This window comes from Camelus bactrianus, chromosome 35, assembly GCF_048773025.1.
Source record: "Camelus bactrianus isolate YW-2024 breed Bactrian camel chromosome 35, ASM4877302v1, whole genome shotgun sequence".
Lineage (NCBI taxonomy): Eukaryota > Metazoa > Chordata > Mammalia > Artiodactyla > Camelidae > Camelus > Camelus bactrianus.
The window spans coordinates 15,360,638-15,381,121 of record NC_133573.1 but is presented as its reverse complement, the minus strand read 5'-3'; the positions used below and the strand labels follow the sequence as shown (position 1 = coordinate 15,381,121).

Sequence of the window (20,484 nt, the reverse complement as noted above, 5' to 3'; positions counted from 1 at the left end):
TGGCACTCTGTACTGTTTGGATCTAGTTTGTACCTAGACTTAATCCTATTTTTATATGGAAAAAATTAGTCACTCAAGGCTATCCTTTCTTAAATAAATTTATGATGTTTATCCAAGCCTTAAGGAAAGAATTCTGAAGATATTGGTACATTGAGGAAAGACTGGCTCATTGTAATTAAAGTAGTACCATTCAGTAAGTTTTCTTAAAGCCCATGTCTCTGGGACACAATACTGCCATGCATATTTAAAAGTCCAGTAAGTGGCTGGTTAGACATACATTTTGTTAATGAAAAAATTCATATGTTGAAGAATCCTAATTATTCATAAAGCTCTTATGGAATATAGACTGTTTAATAGAGAGTGTGAGTGAATCCAAATAAGTAATACTAGAGAATTAAAAGTAGAAAAAAGAGAGACAGTGGTTCCCTATGTGAACAGAAGTGACATGTAAAGCACAACCAGCTGGGAAGGAGCAGTGTGTTTGGGGGGAGAGGAGGATGTGGGGCTGTGGATGTGGGGCTGCTGCTCTGGAAAGAGAATTCGTACAAGTTAGTCAAGCTTGTATTGTTATTCACATTCTAATAAGTGGAAACTTTGTTTTCGGACTCTTCAGACTGGGATTCTACTAGTTTGAGACCCAATAATGCGGCTGGTCAAAGAGCCCAGCACTTGAAAGTCGATAAATGTCCGTTGGTATCACAATCAGTGACCACAAACCAGTCAGCACCCACAGAACTGAGGCAGACGGCCCTAGTAGATAAAGACCAGATGAATATTGGAGCCGTGTCTCTGTCAGAAAATGCAGCGCTCCGTGGCCTGCGTGAATCACAGCTGCCAGAGAACAGCAGCAGCAAAGAAGGTAATAAAGCAGCACAGAGAGCTAGCTGTGGTCTACCTGTGCGTGGCTTCACCACACTCTGACTTTGCAGAAATCATTTTGTGGCAGGATCTCCTTTGTGTTTACTCCTTTTATGCAACCTACAACCAGACAATACCTTTTGGCATGACATTTACATTCATCCTCTGATGAAAGCAGCATATTAAATAGCAAAGAGGGTTAGGAGAAAGTAAGTTCGTTCAGACTAGTATTCAACACAGTCCTGGGAGTGGGTAGGAGGAGGATGTCTAGAGCTTTGTGACTAGTTGGGAAACCTAGGTGGACATCCAAAGACTCCCTTCTCAAAGTATGGCTTCTTAGCTTCATTTTTATCTAGCTCTGAGTTTATAAGTATTAGTTACAGCTATATTCAGTGTAACTGAAAAAGCACCTCTGCAAATAAATATCAAAATATTTCTAGTATATTCTATGACTTTCTGATTTTAGAAGTGGCTTTCCCAGCGGTAGCAGCAGTCATTGGGAATTTGCTACACAGAACCTCCTTCTTAACTGTCTACATAGTATATCAGCTTCTTTTATTATTTTTGATGGATTGATAGGTCAAAAAGGATATTGGTTTTTAAGGAGTGCTTTATCACTTAAAAATAATATATGGAATATCAATTCTATTTCTTCTAGCATACCCAGTCTGTTGGCTAACCACATCTAATATGTGTTCTACTTTATATATCAATTAATTTAGTACTTTAATCAGTGATATGATCAGAGCTGTAGTAATAAATCGTACAATATTTTTTCTATTTCTATAGTTTTATCTTCTTTTCTTTCCTTATCTGTAGAATTAATGTCATATTTACAAAAGATTCTCAATTATCTTCTATAGTAGTGACTACAAGCTATAAACTCAAAGTTTTTTTAAACCAAACAAGTGACTTGTTTGCTCTTGTTTCTTCATGAGCTTGGGAGATCCAGAAAGCAGGACTTAAGACACCTACATGAGCTCCCTCAACATGGGAAGATGTGAAACAGAAAAACTACAACAGAAATAGAAGCAACTGAAAATAGTTCATGCAGATCATGTCTCTTCTCAGTTGATATCTTTTATAAAGTAATAAGCAGAGTCTAGTTCTCCAGGGACCCAGTAGTCATGCATTTATTTATTTAATAAAGATTCTGTGCTGGGCCCTGATAATCTTAAATCCTAAATATTTCTGGAAACATTCCCTCAGTTCAAGCCTGCATCTTTTTTTTTTTTTTTTTTGCATTATAAATACCTTCAAATTTGTCTCCCTCCATTTATTTTTATGCCCTTTAAATTCATCCCTCCTGCAGCAAGTAGAGTGATCTATCTCAAATGCACACATGACCATGAAACACTCTTTAAAGCATATTAATGTCCAGGCATCTTACAGGGACAGGTAAGGCTTTCATGGTCTGACTTCTGCCTCTCTCTCCATCTCTAGCGCCCTCTGTCTGTCCTTTGCTCTGGTGTTCTGAGCTGCTGGTGGTGCCCTCCTCACCTGTCCTGTATTTCACACAAATATTGACCCTCTCGTGTGTGTCTCTCCCTTCCTGCCCAGCCTTGTGTGCTCTCTTCCTTTCCTGCCCCGTGTTCCTGGGAGCTGGCTGACTTCACTGTTGAAGTCTCAGCTCAGGCATTCTCTCTAGAAAAGCCATCCCTGACACCTTTTATCCACATTCTTCTTTAAACTCCAGTGCCTACTGCTAAAGCAGGAACTCAATAAGTAATTATTGAATAAAATAAATAAAGACTGTTTATACAAAGGTTCTTTTAAGAGTTTGTCCTCTACAGCATAGGAGCAAAGAGGATAGACATGTAAAGAAATAGTTTACAGCTCAGCTGATGAAGATACACTAGAAAAATCTGTGAAGTACCAAGGTAGCTCCAAGGAAAGAGATCCCTGTGTCTCTGTAGAAAGATAGCTGTAATCAAGGAGGACTTCACAAAGCAGGCTGAGTCTTAAAAGAGGAAAAGGAATTTGTCAGAACAATAGAGGGAAACATTTCAGATTAAGGAAAGATAAAAGCATAAAAAGTAACAGTAATTTTGGGGACCATGAATAGCATTGCTCTTGAAGCTTGGTATGTTGTTAAAAAGGTAGTTAGGAGGTACAGAATAGAGTCTATTGTGACTTTGTATATTTCTACTGTATTTTTAAATTTTTTTCTCTTTCTCTTTGCTTTGTTCATGTCTGGTGGATGAATTTGCAAATGAAACTTTGAAATGTTTATGTGCCTTTAATCTGGTAACATCTAGTATTTCCCAAATACTTTGTTGAAGTTTTAGATAATTAGAAGTATTTCTTAAAGAAGTAAATGTTCAGCTAAAGATTAAGCTTAATTTAAACTGTCAATTGATGAAATGTTTTTTTATCTGTTTTTATAAAGATGATGCCTTTTATCTAGCTGTTCTAAGTAGTTAATTTTAATTAAGCATATTCATTTTTCAGCAGACCTAGACTTAGAAATGACATCTAAGGAAGAGCAAGAAGGACTTGATGGAAGTGAAAACAACCAGTCACAGGTATGTAAAAATGTAAATTTGAATTTCTGGTTTAATATTGTTTTCTGTGCTTTAATAACACAGTTCAAAAGAAATTGCCTTTCAAACTAGAATTTTAGAGTCAATAAATAATTATTTAATATTTAGTTTTTAATAGCATTTTATCTAGTTACAAAGCTTAAAGTATTGTTAGGGTCTATAATAACTTATAGTTAAACTTTATCCTTGGAATTGAGGCAAAAAACCTTCCTGAATATTGTTTACTTCTTCCATTTTTATAACTTCCTCACATGATAAAGAAGGTGATATCAAATATTAAATCATGTGATTAAGTAGTTGAAATTGTAAACAATATAACAGTGATGGCCACTGAGTTAGTTTCATGTAAGGAACAGTCATTCCCAGTGGTCCAAAATTTGCAGTTTCAAATTGCAAGTCATTGATGCCAAGATGAAAGATTTCTTCTGTCTTGCAATCTCTATGTAATTGATTTCAGAATCTACAATCAGGGAGAGAATAGGGGTCATAGAGTCAACCCAACTGCCTAGTAAGAGAATCAAACCTTCCAGGATTGGACCTTTGCTCTTAGGGAACAAACAAAACCTTTCTAATTTATTTCATTTCAGAGTAGGAAATCAGTAAATATTATTAAAAATTCTTTTATTCACTCTCACTAGTGAATATTAGAGTATAATACACCTGGATGGATGCAGAGAATACATATTGAGATAGATCACTATCATAGTATATAGTTTGCATTAAAATTCAGGAGTTTGTTCCTCTTTCTGATTGATGTTAATTGATTTTGGCACATAATAATTTATGGTTTGCCTATTCTCCAGTTATTAGTCCTTTTTAAAAAATCTTTACATGCACTGGAGGGGCTCACTATTTAAGGTATGTGGGGTGAAATATTTTTTAGTGAGGAAGCCTTTGTAATGTTAAAAACCTAATCTCTAATTCTTGGTAGATTTAACATTTATGAATTGTTTAGTTGAAACAAACAGTGACAAAGTTAGGTTTCTGAGTTCCTATTTTTCTCCTATTTCAAGGCTAAGGCAAGTTATTTTTCATTTCTTAGTTTGTGAGTAGCCAAACATAGATTAAGAAGTTTGTTAAATTTTAATTATTTTCTAATTTTTTTTATCCGTACTTGACTACTTAAGGATAAATGTGTTTTACAAGCATGTACTGTGAAAGAAAAGAAATCTGAAGGTCAAATCAGGCAGATTAATCTTTCACCTGTGCATCTGCAAAAAATGCCTGGAGAACCAGGAATGAATAAGGAACAGGACAGAAAGGACGTACCTGTATCTTCAAAACATTCTTGTGTGGAGAAGCATGAGGACATGTGGGTCAAAAAAGGCAAATTAGACTGGAAAAATAATACAAAATTTATCACAAAGAAGTTAAATCAGAAAGTCAGTAAAATCCGTGAAAAATGCAAAATTACTGTTCATCGTAAGGCAGAGTCACTACATGACAACTCTGAACTACATGGTGACTTAAAGGAACTACCTTCCAATGTGACAAATAATATATGTTATTCTGAGGAAAAAGATGCACCTGGAGCCTCCGTCTCTGTAGGATTCCAGGCTTTCCCTCAACACGAAGAGCCCAGTCTTGAAAATGTTTTTCCATCTTACTCCAAGTATGGTTCAGCAAAGTATGGCAGCCAGTCATCTTCAAAACTTTATTTAAATGAAAATAAGTTAACTGAAAATCGTAAACCATACACTGAACATGTTTCTAATAAAAATGAGGAGGGTTTTTATAACAATAGAGCAAATGAAGTAAGGAACCGAGTCCGACTTCTGGTGGAAGAAGACCAAGAATTTGATACGAAAAGAAAACAGAAAAGGAGCCAGAGTGCTCCCTGGAAATCAGACACTGGACACGCACCTCAGGTCAGTGACCCAGAAAGCCTTTTTGGCTTGTGGCTTTCCCGCCCTGGTGAGATGAAACACATGATTCAGATAAAAAGTCACGATATGTCTGCTGTTTCAAATACTCATAAGAAAACCAAACCAATACAAGACCAGCTCCAGAAGCCATTGCTTGCAGATAACTGCGGTGCTAATAACTCTAAAATCATGGACCCCGAATTAGGAAATTTGAGTTCTTCTCCATCAAATGGTAACAGAACAAAGTATATCTAAAAGAGTTACACCAAGATATGCAAAGGTTTAAGAATGAGGTAGGCATGTTACAAGTAGAATTCCTGGCTTTGGAAAAAGAAAATTCAGCTTCAGAAAGAGGTAGAGGTTCCTCTGCTGCTACTGTGTTTTTTCTCTTTATCAATCATCTCTTCCGTTCTGATCCATATCTGATCTGATTTTCCACTTAGGAAAATAGCTTATGTATAAAATGGGGGTGATCTAAATATGTAATTGTGTAGAAACAGACTATTTCTGCCATCTAAATAACAGGAATTCAGGGAAGTATTTTCCTGGGTTTGGTTCCTTAATCAACATAAGTCTCTGTGTCAGTCTTTGATATGAAGTGGGAAAGTAATTCAGCTGTGTGCCACGTGACCTTCTGAGCCAAAAAAAAAATGCAAGTGAAATGGCTTAGGAAATATAATAAGCTCAAGGTTTGTTTGTTTGTTTTTAACCTATTGCCTTAAATATAAGTTACATTTCCATAGAATGGGAAGGAAGCAGTGACAGAGAGAAGGGATATAAGCACACACTCTCACTAAACTGATCCGTTCGTTGTGCTTTAGTGAGTGCGGGCTTATCTGTCTCACTGATCACTGGACGCTTAGAATTCCATCATGGCCACTTTGAGATGTTCTTAAGAACAAATACATGTGCTCCCACATATTCTTGAATCACCACTCTTGGGTGTTTCTGTTGAGTCAGACCCTTACATTGTATTATTTAATAAAATGTAGTAAGTTTTGACATGTATGATTTTATCATACAGGTAGTATGAACCCTCAGCAAAAAAAAAAAAAAAAAAAAAAAAAAATCAGTATTTATCTCCAAAGGAGAAAACTTGAGTTTTGAGATGCACTGAATGGTTTTCTTTACTTCTAGTAATAGATTTTTAAAATGTGTGTGTGTGTGTTCTTTTGTGTGAGTGCAAAGAGTGTGAAAGATAGACAGAAATCTGAAGGTGTTCTCTTTTAATAGAAAAAGGAGATGAGCCCTGCCACCAGCTCTGCCAAAGTCACACTTTTAACTTATCTGATCAATTTGATGAATTTATTTGGTAATTTATTAGATTCAGTGTTATAGAATTGTATCATCTCTTTTGACACCATGAAATGCTGAAGATTGCTGCTTTAGGGGCTTTGGACAAATCACTTAACCTTTCTTGGTTGTGTTCCCATTATCAGTAGACAGTGGGGCTAAAGTAGATCACTCATTACTCCTATGCCCTCTAGCTACAAAATGGTCATGGTTATTGAATGCGAAATTGGGAAGCATTATTTCTTTTCCAGAATTCCACACTAACCGGCAATTCATCAGCTTCACTCTGCTCCTTTCAGTAAACTTGGGTTTATATATTTTATTAAACACCACTTTTTTGATACCCCAGGATCCAAATGAAACAAGAATTATAAAAAGTAGTGAGGAAAGGATAGCTTTAGCACAGAATGGAGATTGTTTCCTTTCTGTTACTGAAACACCAAGGTGTGACATCTTCTAAATCTGGCTGTTTAATACAAAATCTAGGTGGTAAAGACAGAAGAGGACAAATTTTATGCCTTTGTCTTTTTATTTCTCTGTCTCTGCCATTCACACCCAGAAGAGTGGATGTAACAGCACAACATTAAGAAAGTCCTTTTAAAATTTTGGAAATTCTGTTTCTTTTCCTCAAACAGAAAGAAGCAGAATTTACAAACATTTCAATGTCTTGAAATGATAAAATTAAAATAAGCACAAAAATATTTTAATCAATTGGAATCAGGGCAAACTGAGTCAAATGATAAAATGAATGAAAACAAAGTCTTTATCATGAATAAAGTAATAATTACCTTTTGTATCAAACTGTCACTAAAGGTTAAAGGAGAAGAGAACAGGAACAAAAGTGGTGAACTGAAAGGATCAGAAACCATGTGTGATGGCAACTGTTATAAAGGACTAACTCAGCGGAGGAAGAGGGGAAAAACTGATGATCAGCAGTTTCCTGCTCTGCAGAAAGGAAATTCTGATAGGTAAGCCTATATCAGTATTCAACAATAGATAATTATTATTTTCCTAGTATTGTTCAGAATTTCTTCCCAGACTCATCTCTGTACTTGCTTCCATGTATTTTACACTCTTCCTTCCAGGTTCTGAGGACAATCCTAGATGCCAAATGCCTAATCTTTGTGCTCACGTTCTAATCTTTTAGGTAGAATAATTTCCTCCTGTCTCTTTTGCTCATGACTTGTTCATTTCCCCTCTTCTGTAAAGCCTTCCTTATGCTCACTTATTAATTTCCATATGTCAGCTCTTGCATATCACATTGTATCATAATTGTATATCTGTCTTTGAAGCAAGAATTTGTATTTCCTTGCCTATGGTTGGCACTTGATAAACCATTTTGTGAATTAATAAATGACTGAAATTGGGTAAGAGTTGGAATTCTACAAAAATTGGTTTTTTAAAATTTATTAGTAGAATTATTTTTTAAAAATTGGCTTTTTTATGGATTGTTTTAAAGTAGCTCCCCTGGCTTGCCTATGAAGGAAGTAAAGAAGAATGAAAGTGGAAAACGGACATTAAAAGCATCTGTGACTTCACATGTATTTGAGAAGACTGCCTCACTGGCTGGTGGTCTCCTACACATGAATGACAACAGCAGTTTAAGTGAAGGCGATCTAGGTCATGGCAGGGAAAATCTACAAATTCTTTATTTCTAGGTGAAGACATATTGGCAGTGATTAACTTCTCTGGAAATAGAACAGCATCATATAGTGCAAAGGCCTAGGCAAGAGATTACTCAACTATCAGAGGAACACTGCCAAAAGGTTAAGATGAGGACAAGTGCTTTGACCAGAAGTAGTTTCAATAATACGTCCCCATGGAAGCCAGGCTGCAGTGAATCGGTCTAAACAGCCCCTTAGAGAACATTCACTGGGAAGTCAGGAGAGGGCTGGGTGACAACTGAAGGGGGATGTGGGGCTCGTGGGGGTTCCCTTTCTTTTTTTTTTTAATGATAAGATGGTAGTTTGTAGAGCATGTCTCTATGCTGTTGGAATTGATTCCGTAGAAGACAAGTTTTTCAGTTTAACCTTGTTTGCATTTCCGATATAAGAAAGTGTATTGATTGTGTTACATTATCTTTAAAATATTGTAGTAAACTTCTATTCACGTATAGTTGTTGTAAGGGCTTATTCATTGGTTCTGAAGAGTAATATTCTTACACAATTGAATATGCAGATAATGACTTTAAAGTTACACTATTGTACATAGATTTTTAAAAATTGTGTACTCATAATAACTATACACACACTTAGGCCATACTGAATAGGGTTTAATCATTCCTTGATGATTCTAGATATTATAGTGTCTTTGACAGTATCATTATGGGTGGCTATGGTTTTGTATGCTATTGTAAAATATCAGATTATATTAACTTAATATTTGTTTAGATTCTAGGAAGAAGGGGAAGATTTTGTTTGTATACAATAGAATAATAAACTATTAACAGTCTATCACAGATGATTACTTTTGGATTACTAAGTTCTAAATTACAAAAGCCATCATTCCTGTACCAAAAGTGTCACTAACATGTTTTGTTTGTTCCATAAGGACATGTCAAATGCATGAACAAACAGCTGAATGGATAATGAATGCCCACTGATTAATTTCTTTAGCAAAAGCAAATCTTTATTGAAAGTTGATTTCCAGTATTGCCTAGGTCTAAAGCCTTTTTATTTTTAAAAAATAGGTGTTAAGATTCAGAAATTATTATTACTATTATTTTAACTTTTTAAATTGAGTCATAGTCATTTTACAATGTTGTGTCAAATTCCAGTGTAGAGCACAATTTTTCAGTTATACATGAACATATATATATTCATTGTCACTTTTTTTTTTTTTTTGCTGTGAGCTACCATAAGTTCTCATATATATTTCCCTGTGCTGTACAGTATAATATTGTTTATCTATTCTACATTTTGAAATCCCAGTCTGTCCCTTCCCACCCCCTGCCCCCTTGGCAACCACAAGTTTATATTCTATGTCTATAAGTCTGTTTCTGTTTTGTATTTATGTTTTGTTTTGTTTTTGGTTTTAGATTCCACATATGACTAATCTCATATGGTATTTTTCTTTCTCTTTCTGGCTTACTTCACTTAGAATGACATTCTCCAGGAACATCCATGTTGCATATGGTGTTATGTTGTCAGTTTTTATGGCTGAATAGTATTCCACTGTATAAATATACCACATCTTCTTTATTCAGTCATCTGTTGGACATTTAGGCTGTTTCCATGTCTTGGCTATTGTAAATAGTTCTGCTATGAACATTGGGGTGCAGGTGTCATTTTGAAGTAGGGTTCCTTCTGGATATATGCCCCAGAAATTATTATTTATAACTATACCTAGACATAGAATAATAATAGAGATTCATTTACTATATTAGTTAAAAATACTTAAAAATAAATATTACTTTTTTAGCATATTGTGAAATGCAAGTATTGAAGCCAGATTGCCTGGGTTGGAATTCTGGGCAGACATAGGGGCTTCGGCAAGTGACTTAGCCTTTCTGTGCCTCATTTTCTTCCTGGGTAAAGTACCTAATGTATTACCTACCTCCCAGGATTGTTGAGAGGATTAAAATGTATTTAAGACATGTGACGTGCTGATAATAATGCATAGTGGTTGCATACTAAGTCCTCGAAAAAGCTAATTTCATGATTATTAGAAAAGGGTTTCTTTCATATAAGGACTTAAGTAACACTTTCCAAATAGGTTTTAGTGGCTTAAATGCCAGTTTTTATTGAAAATGACAACAAGAAAATCCTGGTGTATTTTTTCCTATCAAATAATGCAAGTAACCTTATATTTTTCCTTTTCCTTTGTTTGTCTGCTTGATCTAAATTTAACACTTTGTTAATAATATAATTGATATACTTTCTTTGTCCTTTAATGTTACAGTTTCCATTTTTTGTTTAATCCATTTTATTGAAAATTAATTATCAATGCAAAGATTTTATATAAAAAAATAGGTTTACATATTTCTTGTATTTTCAATATTTAGTATTTGGCTGAAATTAATTCCTTTTTTTTTTTAGGTCTTCAAAGAAAACATCTGCTAAAAAGGACAAGGTACAGTAAAATATTAATTATAAAAATATTATCCTGTAATAAAAAAAATTTATAAAAGAGAGAGTGGAAAAACAGAACATCCTCCTTTGTTGTAGAGATATTTACTTAAAAATAATTTAGAAACACTATTGATAAAGTTAGCCTTTTGACAAAAATCAGTTCTTTCAAGAAGTGTCTGTATTTTTGCTCTCATAAAAAGATGGATATTTATCACCTCAGTACACTGAGCATATTTTATAACTATGTTGGAGACACTGTGAAATAGCATTATTTATTTGTAGGTCAAAGAGCAGATAAATTCTGTGGATGGCCTCGATGACTTAACTCTGTCACCGGAATCAGCTTCCGAGGACTGCGAGTTGCTTTACCCTAATTATAAGAACACCCTGAGGCTAATCGAACGACTTGTCCTGGAGTGTAAAGGTAGGACCCCCGTATAACTACAAAGCCTTTTTAAGTGTCTTGTGGTAACGTGTGCACACCTAGTACTGCCCCAGGGAGCACAGCTACGTTACAGTCCGCTGTGCCTCAGAAACCTGCTTTGTGTTAAAGCAGAATCAGACGTGTTGCGCGCTGCCAGCCAGGGGCTGTGACCGCTCCCACTCCCTGTGCTTTCTGTTGGCTCTGCTGCTCCTACGCCTTCACCCAAGGTCAGGGTATCACTACTTCCCTCCTAGAACGCTGAAATCACCTCAGGACTTTCTTCTCCACCGTTCCACCTCCTGGAACCTTGGTCTACACCGCAACCATGATTACTAGATAGTTTTTAAAATTCAGATCTTTGTTACCCCCTTGCTTAAAATCCAGCTACTGCTTCTCACAGCTCCGTGGTTAAAGGCCACAGTCCTCTGGCTTCATCTTGTTTCATTTTATTACCCTTCTTTCCACATGAATTTTAGAATCAGCTTGTCAATGTGAAAAAAAAAAGTCTGCCAGTGTCCTGGAAATTAGATGTAGATTATGTTAAATCTGTAGATTAATTTGGGGAGAATTGACTTCTTAACAATACGGAATTTTTAACCCCAAAGTTTATTTCTCCACTTATATAGGCCTTCCTTGATTTTCTCAGTAATATTTTAGAGTTTTTAGTGTCTGGGTCTTTCCGTCTTTCATGAGTTTACCTGTATTTCTTATTTTTCAGTGCAGCTGTAAGTAGTATATTTTTATTTATTTGTTTGTTTGTTTTAAAATAATATAATTTAAATTTTAGTTTCTGATTATAGAAATACAGTTGATTTCTCTATACTGACTGTGCTCTCCAACCTGGCTGAACCCATTTATTAGTTCTACTAGCCTTTTTATGTATTCTCTCAGATTTTCCATGTAACCAAAGGTGGTCAAGCTTTCTCTTCTTTAAACTACTGTCTTACTAAAGATAGTTCACATTTAAGACTTGCAGCCAATAAATACATTCTCTGTCACAGCTAATCAGCTCTGTCACTGTTGCAACAAGAGTAGCCATAGACAATACAGAAGTTAATGGACGTTGCTGTATTTCAGTAAAACTTTATTTACAAAAGCAAGCAACCCAGCCCACACGTTGGAGTTAGCTGACTCGCACCATGTAATCATATTCCTCGCTGACTAGCAGACAGTTTTACCTCTTCATTTCCCATCCAGATGCTTTTTGGTTCTTTATTTTGCCTGATTGCACTGGCTCCAGTATAGTGCTGAAAAGGAGGAGTAAGAGAAGCCATTCCTGTCTGGATCCTCACCTTCTGGGAAAAGCATTCCGTTTTTCACCGTTGCGTATGGTGTCAGCTGTAGGGTTAGGACAGATCTTTGTCATAGTGAAGACGTTCCCTTAGTTCCTAGTTTGCTGGAAGTTTTTATTAGGAATAGATGTTGAGGTTTGGGAAGTGCCTCTTTTTATCCACTGACATGATCATATGGTGTTTCTTTTTTAGTTTGTTAATATGATGAATAACATCAATTGATTTTTACGTGTTAATACAGCCCTGCATTGTTGGGATACACCTCACTTGGCCATGATGAATTATCCTGTATTGTTGGATTTAATTTGCTAATGTTTTGTTTAGAATTTTTACCTCCATTTTCATGACATTAGTTTTCTTTCTTGTAATATCTTTGTCTGGTTTTGGATTCAGGTTAATGCTAGCTTTGTAGAATGAGGACATATTTCTTCCTCTTCATTTTTTGAGGAGAATTTGTGTAGAATTGGTATTAAGTTTTCCTAAAATATTGGGTAGAATTCATCAGTATAACCATTGGGACTGGAATTTTCTTTGTGGTAAGGTCTTTAAATAGGACTTTCATTTTGGTTTTTAAGATATAGGGCTTTTTAGCTTATGTGTTCTTTCTTAATTGAGCTTTTGTAATTTCTCTCTTTTGAGGAATTTACCCACTTCATCTGAATTGTCAAATTTATTTACATAATGTTCACAATATTACTTTGTCATTCTTTTAATATCTGCAGAGCTTAGAAGAATGTCTTCCACAGAATAGATGCTCAGTACCATCTGTTCAATGTATGGATGAGTGAATGCGAAATGCACAGTCCTTTATACACAAAAATTACTCATTCATTTTATTTCTATTTGTGTTTTCTTCCTAATGCAGATTATGTTACCTTATTGAAAATTCAGAATGCAGTTCATTCACTCAGAAGATTAATAGAATGTAAAGAATCTGACTGTGAACTACTTAGAGGAAAAGTTAAAAAAATGGAAAATAAGGTTAACAAGCTACAAAAAGAGCTTTTGGAAGCAAGAGAAATGAATTCACAGTTAGAACGTCAAAATGTGGCATGGGAACGAGAGCTCTGCAGTATGAGGTACTGAATTCCTTGGTTTTAAAGAAATATTTGAACTCTTTATATTTAATACTGTAGATATGTAGGAGAAGTCTTATCATTGCTAACTGAACTTTTGGGACTTTACAGGGGAGAAAATTTCTTTAATATTGTGGAATATGAGACTCTTGGAAATAACACAGCAATATATATATATCTCCTCATTCTATATTTCTTTAAAAAAGATCTTTGATTCTTATCTCTTAATTGTCCTCCAGAAAGTTTATATTACTTTACATTCCCACTTGCAGAATTATGAAATGAACAATTCTCTCAAGGCAGAAACTTAAAAAAATTTATGCAGTTTTATTCTTGACATATGAATAGATGGAATAAAAAGTAAAGTGGAAAGTGATTGCTGGTTAGTTTCTTCAGCATCTCTCTCATGCAGAGATAAGATCAGTTCAAAGGTCTATGCTGAAAGCACAGATTACTCTTTATTGTTTACTTACTTACTATGGATCCTGCCTTGTTTCAAAAGGGATTTAAAAATGATTTACTAAATAAATAATAGTCAACAAGGTAAGTTCAAAGTGTTGCAAAAGAAGAAACATAAAGTGTAGGGCGTCAGGTAGTAGACTCCTCAGCCTCGCCTTGGATTATGCTAATTAGCGGATCTGTTCTGGAAAAGACATCTGTGGATGTTACCTCCCACTGTAGATCATTTAGGAGTACCTGTAATATTTCATGAAGTTGAAATTTTATTTGTCATGAACTTATAAACTTGTTTCTAAACAGCAACTTCTCTTAATTAGTAACTAAATTCTCTGTTCTAATAAAGGAGTAATTTATGACTATGTGGGGAAAAAAGGGTAATTTTCAACTCATACCTTACTGAATAATTGCAAAATTTCTTTCCTACACTATTCACCAGAGTTACTCTTGACTGAAACTCAGTAGCATTATGTCTTTTCATTGCTACTTTTCAAATATATATATCTTTATGAAGAGATTGAAGTGAGGAATTTAAAATGTGAGACTTAGAAATGAAAAAAAAAAAATGAGAACATAGAAATTCCATTAGGGTAATAAACCAGCATGTGAAGAACCAGATCATAAAATGAACTTTTCATTTTCTAACAAAATTAATTTTAAGGGAGAAACAATACAATGAACAAGTTTTCCCAAAACAGCAACTTGAAAGCACTGTCCAACCACTAGAATTTGAACTGAAGAGCAGAAGGAATAAACCGAGTCAGGTAAATTAGCCTTAGGTGAAAATTCATATCTCTAACACTGTTTCATCAATATTATTTATAATATTCCCTTGAATTAATCTATATTTTCATTTAAAACAAATTTAAAAAGTTATCTCATCCTAAATATGAACTATGACATTTAGAGCTTAACTTACTAATTTCTTGGTGTTCTTGGCATCTAGTAGATGCTCTGTGTCTTTTCTGAATGAAGGAATGGAAGGTAAATTGTTATATAATCAGAGCTGAGGCTCTTACTGAGGGGGTAGCTGTAAAGATTAGATACCAGATATAATTTTTAAGTGTAGTCAGATTTATTCATTTTTTATTTTAAGTCTTCTGGGTTTGTTGTATTTCAGAGAAAGAAAAGCCTTTCCAGTTCTGAGCTTCTTAAACATTCTTTTGTGATTTCTTTTTTACTTTCATGGATTCACTGTCTTTAATTAAATTTTTGAACTTTTGGGGATTTCTGCTTGTTTAAAATTTGAGATTTGTATCCACCTTAAGTTTTTCCAGTTATTTGTATCCACCTTAAGGATATCCAGTTATTGCAAACTTTTTGTTGTATAAACTTAAAGATTAGTCTTTCACTTCAAAGGAAATTGTGATATGTCAGTTTATTGTGTACAGTTCAAAGAGTAAGAGATGAGTGCTTTCACTTACAGGACACAATGAATTTTGAGGTGTCTGACCCAAAAGATAATGGCGAGGTGCTTCCTTGGCAACTTTCTGAAGCTGAAAGTCAATTTCATGGCCCAGAAATTGAGCTACATCCCAGGAGAGATGCTCTTAGGCCAATGACGTTGGTATTAGAATGTGTGCATAGAGACCAAAACCAAGCCCAGTGTTCAAACAAGGAAATTGAACCCTTGTATCAGCACAAACAAGGGAAAGTCAATAAATACTCTGGAAAGCAGGCATCCTTGGAGGAGAGATTGTGTGAACTACAAAGTGAAAACATGTTGCTTCAACAGCAACTGGATGTTGTTCAAAATGAAGCCAAAAGTAAAAAGACAATTAATATCCCAGAGCCGTTTCCAGATCATATGAGTAAAGCCATGCGTAAACAACTTCTGATGCTGGAGGACAGAAGCAAGCAATCAATCAATGAATGCAAATGTGTAAAAGACAGAATGTATCAGTATGAAACTGACAGAGCAGAAATGCAAGTAAGTACCCAGAAACAGAACTAATTTTCAGACTTCCTCAAAGAAAATTCAAAGTAGTATCTGATGAAAGCTAAATGTTGAAACTAGTTGAATGTTAAAAATGCATGGGCTATAAATATATACACAGTAAAGCAGCCTAAAAGCATATCTTGTATCCAGCAAACAAAAATTAGACCTGAGAGGTGCTTTACTTTGAGTTAATATGCCTTGTCACCTGAAATTTTAAGAGATTAAGCTGTAAGTTGTTGACAGATACAGGCAGGTATTAGTAATTTAGTCTTATACTACCCAAATCATTTTAAACTTTCTGTCACCACATTTTAGTATCGTGATGAAGCAGATAAATGAAATGCTCATACCTAAAATGAGTATTTTGAAATTAAGATTCAGTTGTGTGAACAAAAAAAGTAAAAGAAAAGAGAGAGAGAAGATTCAGTTGTGTGGATTACTTTGACAGTCAAGTCCAGATTTCCCAGATGAACCGATGTGTAAATGCTGCATCTTGTAGTACTTTTCCTTCAGTAGCTTTTCATACATTTTTAGTTGATATAATTTTATTTTTATTCATGTCAATTGGAATTAAATTTAGAAATATTTCCATCTCAAATCATGTATTGTTGTGACCGCTCCACTCCTTAAAGGCATCTACTTTTCATTCAGTCATAATTTGGGACAAATGCGAATTTTAGCAAAACTGTGTTTGTCTTAGTCTTCCCCCATCTATTTATAATTTACTTTGAACATTTTTTCAAATAATTTGCTCACAATTATTCCAAGGCTCAGTTACTGTCATTTGGATCTAAGTTTGTCCAGTAGAGAGGAACTGGAGCGCTCTGTGCTGTACGAGTTTGGCATTGGGGTCCCATTTTCAGACTGAGGAGAAGTGGCCAGAGTCCTGAGTGGCAGGAAGGGAGTGAGTGGGAGGGGTGGGGGGAGCTGTAGGAGCTGCATTCCAGGAGGCAGGGGAGGCCAGGTTGTCTAGGGTCCCCAAAGGCCATTGGAATAACCTCATTTTTATTGTGAGATAGGAGTCTACTGGAAGGATTTAAGCACCAAATTGAATATGTGAACTCTGAACATTCTCCCTCTACTGAGAAAGAGGGAGAATGCTCCACAGTGTGGAATTTACCACCACTCATCCCACCCGCACACCCCTTTCTGTTTGAGACTTCAGTGGGGGTAAAGCTTGGCCACTTCCTGCGGGGGGCAGGGAATGGCTGGTAGGGCTGCATCCATTGCCTACGTTAACTTACTGTCGGTAAGGCAGGAGGGTCACACCTTCTGTGTCTTTAACAAAAGTCAGCAAACAGGAATGTGTACCTATGGGGAAAAGAAGGTGAATTGATGTCTGTGGGGATAGTTGTCAAAGTCCATATGTTGGAGTTATATATTATTAATGTAACTTAATGATCAGGTGACTTAAAAATCAGTAACAGGGTTATCTTTTTAGGCCTGTGTGAGACGGCTTCAACAAGAACTGACTGACACCTGAAAGAAAGTGTCCATGTTGGAAGCTTCCCTGGAGGTGACAGCACATCATCAGACTAATGCAGAAAATAAGACACAGCATTTAGAGAGGAAATTACATCAAATTTCAGATCAAGTATGTATGAAATTGAGCACATCAGCCATGAATGTACAGTGCAGAGTTTTGGTCATGGGATCTGCTGACTCAGTCTGCAATATACTTCATTATGTTGCACTCATTATAATTCATAGACTTATCCAAAGATTTCACTATCTAGAAACAAAAGGTTAAGCCTGGAAAAGATGAATTCAACCTTCCTCTTTGGAAGCCTCTCTAATCCATCATCTTGTGGTTCACAATGAAATCCTCTTTTGGCTTTGTTCTTGTGTGTAACGCTGGTGCCGGTCCTGTTCTTGATGTAGATCCTGCATTCTCAGCTCCCTGTGTCTACCTCCTTTTACTTAAAAAGAGAGATGCCTAGCTGTATTCTATAGCTTAATCCATAATTAATGAAATAAATATTTCATCCCATCCAAGGAAAAATTTTCAAGAGTACAACTGTTAAAAATCAGATAATATTCCATCAGTTTATCAGAAACAGATAACAGATTAGTAATTTGAATTTCAAAAGTTCAAAGCCAATCTGTGTGATATGGAGAAACATTGTGCTACAACATAAAGGTGAGACAGTCTTACCTTCCCTTACAAACAAGCTTTAAGTAACGTAAAGGAAAAATTGTATTTAATTTAAATACTGCCAAAGGACACTACATTTATTTTACTACTGAGAAGATTAAAAATGGTTCCATAATATTTTATTTTCTCTCTGAGGAAAGGAAAATGAAGAGTGAGTGCTAGATTAGTAAGTTCTCAAAGCTGCCTGTCTCTTAGAATTTCAGTTAATTGAAATGAGATAAAAAGGCTGATTTCAGTAAACTGACTATTTCTAGTTGTTTTTCAATTATTAGTCTTCATATCATATGTCTCCTTGCCTACCAGTCTTCCTTATCCTCAAAGTTGAGGGGAAATTGTAAAGAGGCATACATGCCTATTTATAAGAAATTGTAACTGAAGGGAACTCTAAAAAAATCTTCCTTCTCACTAGTTCTTAGGTCTTTCTTTAAGTTATCTGCTTCTTCTCATCAGCACTTTGTCATTAAGTTAATCTCAACGTTTATTACATTACAGTTTATAGGAGACCAATTTCTACTATATACAAGTTACATTTCTTATTATCTTTTTTCATCCATTTTTCTGTTTATCTGTTTTTGCCTAACAAACTCCCCAAAGTTCAGTGGCTTCATCTTTAGACTATGTTTTCCTGGCAGCACCCTAGATTTGATCTTAGCCTAGAAGCCATTTCTCTGTTTACCCATTGTGTGACAATTGGGCATGTGGCAGTGCTTTAAATGGGATACAGATATTTGAACCCAGTGAGTCCTGGTTCCTTTGTATTTAGTAATCTTTTTGTTTGTTTGTTTGTTTGTTTGTTTGTTTTAGCTTGTCTCTCTCATCAATTTTACTTTCAACTCTTTGGTAGCAAGAGTCCCATTTCCTCCGGTTTCAGTGTCATTTTCTTCCCTGGCCTAGAAGCCTTCATTCTCAGACCTTCAAAGGCCCCCAGGCTTCCACTAACAGTCTCGTGGACACTTTGGGTTTTCATTCTTACTCTTCTCTACATCTGTTCATGTTCCACCTACCTCCAGGTTCAAAGGCATCCCCACATTTTTGGTTCTTTTTTAATGGCTGCACCCCATTTTTAATATCAATATCTGTGCCAGTTATTTATTGCTAATAAGTTATATAATAAACCACCTCAAAACCCAGTGACTCAAAACAGCATTTGGTTGGTTCACAAACCTACGTTTAGACAAGGCTCAGTGGAGCCAGCTTATTTCTTCTCCACTTGTAATCAAGCGGGCACTAGAATAATCTAAAGGCTTGTTCATGCACATGTCTGGAAGTTGGAGCTGGCTTTGGTTAAGGACGTTCACTGGGGCCATAAGCTGGGACAGCTGCGTGTACAAAGACTCACTAGGTGGCCTGGGTTTCACAGCATGGTGGCTGGGTTCTAAGGGTGAGCGTCCCTACAGAGTGAAAGTCAGAAGCTATTTAGCCTTAGAAATCACACAGCAGTGCCTCCACATTCTGTCCCCTAGAAACCAGATGCCGAGGTCAGTACATACTTCAGGGGAGGGAATTTCACAGGGGAAGTGTCAAGGAATTTGTAGAGATGTTTTACAACCACCACCTCCGCCTGCCTTGTCTTACCAAATAACCCTCCTATCTGAAGGAAAGTAGTGCTTCCCAAGTCAGTGTCACTGAAGTTCCAGCAAGGTTTTTTGTTTGTTTTTGTTGAGTATGTCCTTTTGTTTTGTGGAGAGTAACAAAGGATTCCAAGAATTAAGGCTTTTTTGTTTGTTTGTTTAGAAAAATGTATGGGTCATCTCACTAAACCACTACACTAGGAGATGAATTTCTTCTTAACTCTGCAAGTCATTCATTGCTCCTTGGAATGCAATTCAAACTAGCATAAAATATTTGTAGTTCAGAGAAAGGCTTATGGCATTAGAATCCATATTTGTAAGATGTATTAATTGCAGTCTTATTTTCAAAGTCTTGCTTTGGGAGGCATTTATTAATTCAGCCCTGAGTAACTCAATATGATCTCCCTAAAGCTTTAAAAATCATGGAGAGTTAAGACTTGGGAGAGGAAGGGGTAAGAGACATTCTACTAAGAGGTGCCTTATAGTCATTTTATGTAGGAAAGACATGAAACAATTACAGAAAAATAAGAGTGTAAAATCAAGTACAAATGTATAACAAAGATGATGACAGTAAACAGTATATTTTTGTGACTTTTGGTGGTTTGAACTTTTTTCTTGATTTTCTGAGTAATTTGAGTTTCTCCATTCCACAAGGTAGATACCATTTTATTGTAACTGAATTTACTTCAACGTTTGATGCTGGGTTAGAGTTAGGATGTTCTCAGTCTGCCAACCTCATTACCAAACAATTTTATCTTCTTCATGCAGAATGCTGATCTTACAGCAAAACTGGAATCGACAACTTCAGCACTTCTCCATCTGAATGCAGAAACTCAACTTCTTCTAAAAGAGTTATTATGTACGAAAGGGATACAAAAGAAATGTGAAACATTAGAGGAGGAGAAAAAGAAGTTGGAAGAAGAAGTGGTAAACCTCAAACGT

General features: G+C 35.6%; 1 protein-coding gene across 1 annotated transcript; it reads left to right on the top strand.

Moving 5' to 3' along the window:
• Positions 1-525: 525 nt before the first annotated feature.
• LOC141575966 (coiled-coil domain-containing protein 144A-like) lies at positions 526-20,444 on the top strand. Its single transcript, XM_074357976.1, has 11 exons — positions 526-859; positions 3,310-3,383; positions 4,529-5,269; positions 7,373-7,527; positions 10,597-10,630; positions 10,912-11,053; positions 13,211-13,424; positions 14,539-14,641; positions 15,304-15,807; positions 17,258-17,410; positions 20,311-20,444. Exons 1-10 carry the CDS (start codon positions 769-771, stop codon positions 17,297-17,299), a joined length of 2,100 nt encoding a protein of 699 aa, XP_074214077.1. The 5' UTR covers positions 526-768; the 3' UTR covers positions 17,300-17,410; positions 20,311-20,444.
• The last annotated feature ends 40 nt before the right edge of the window (positions 20,445-20,484 follow it).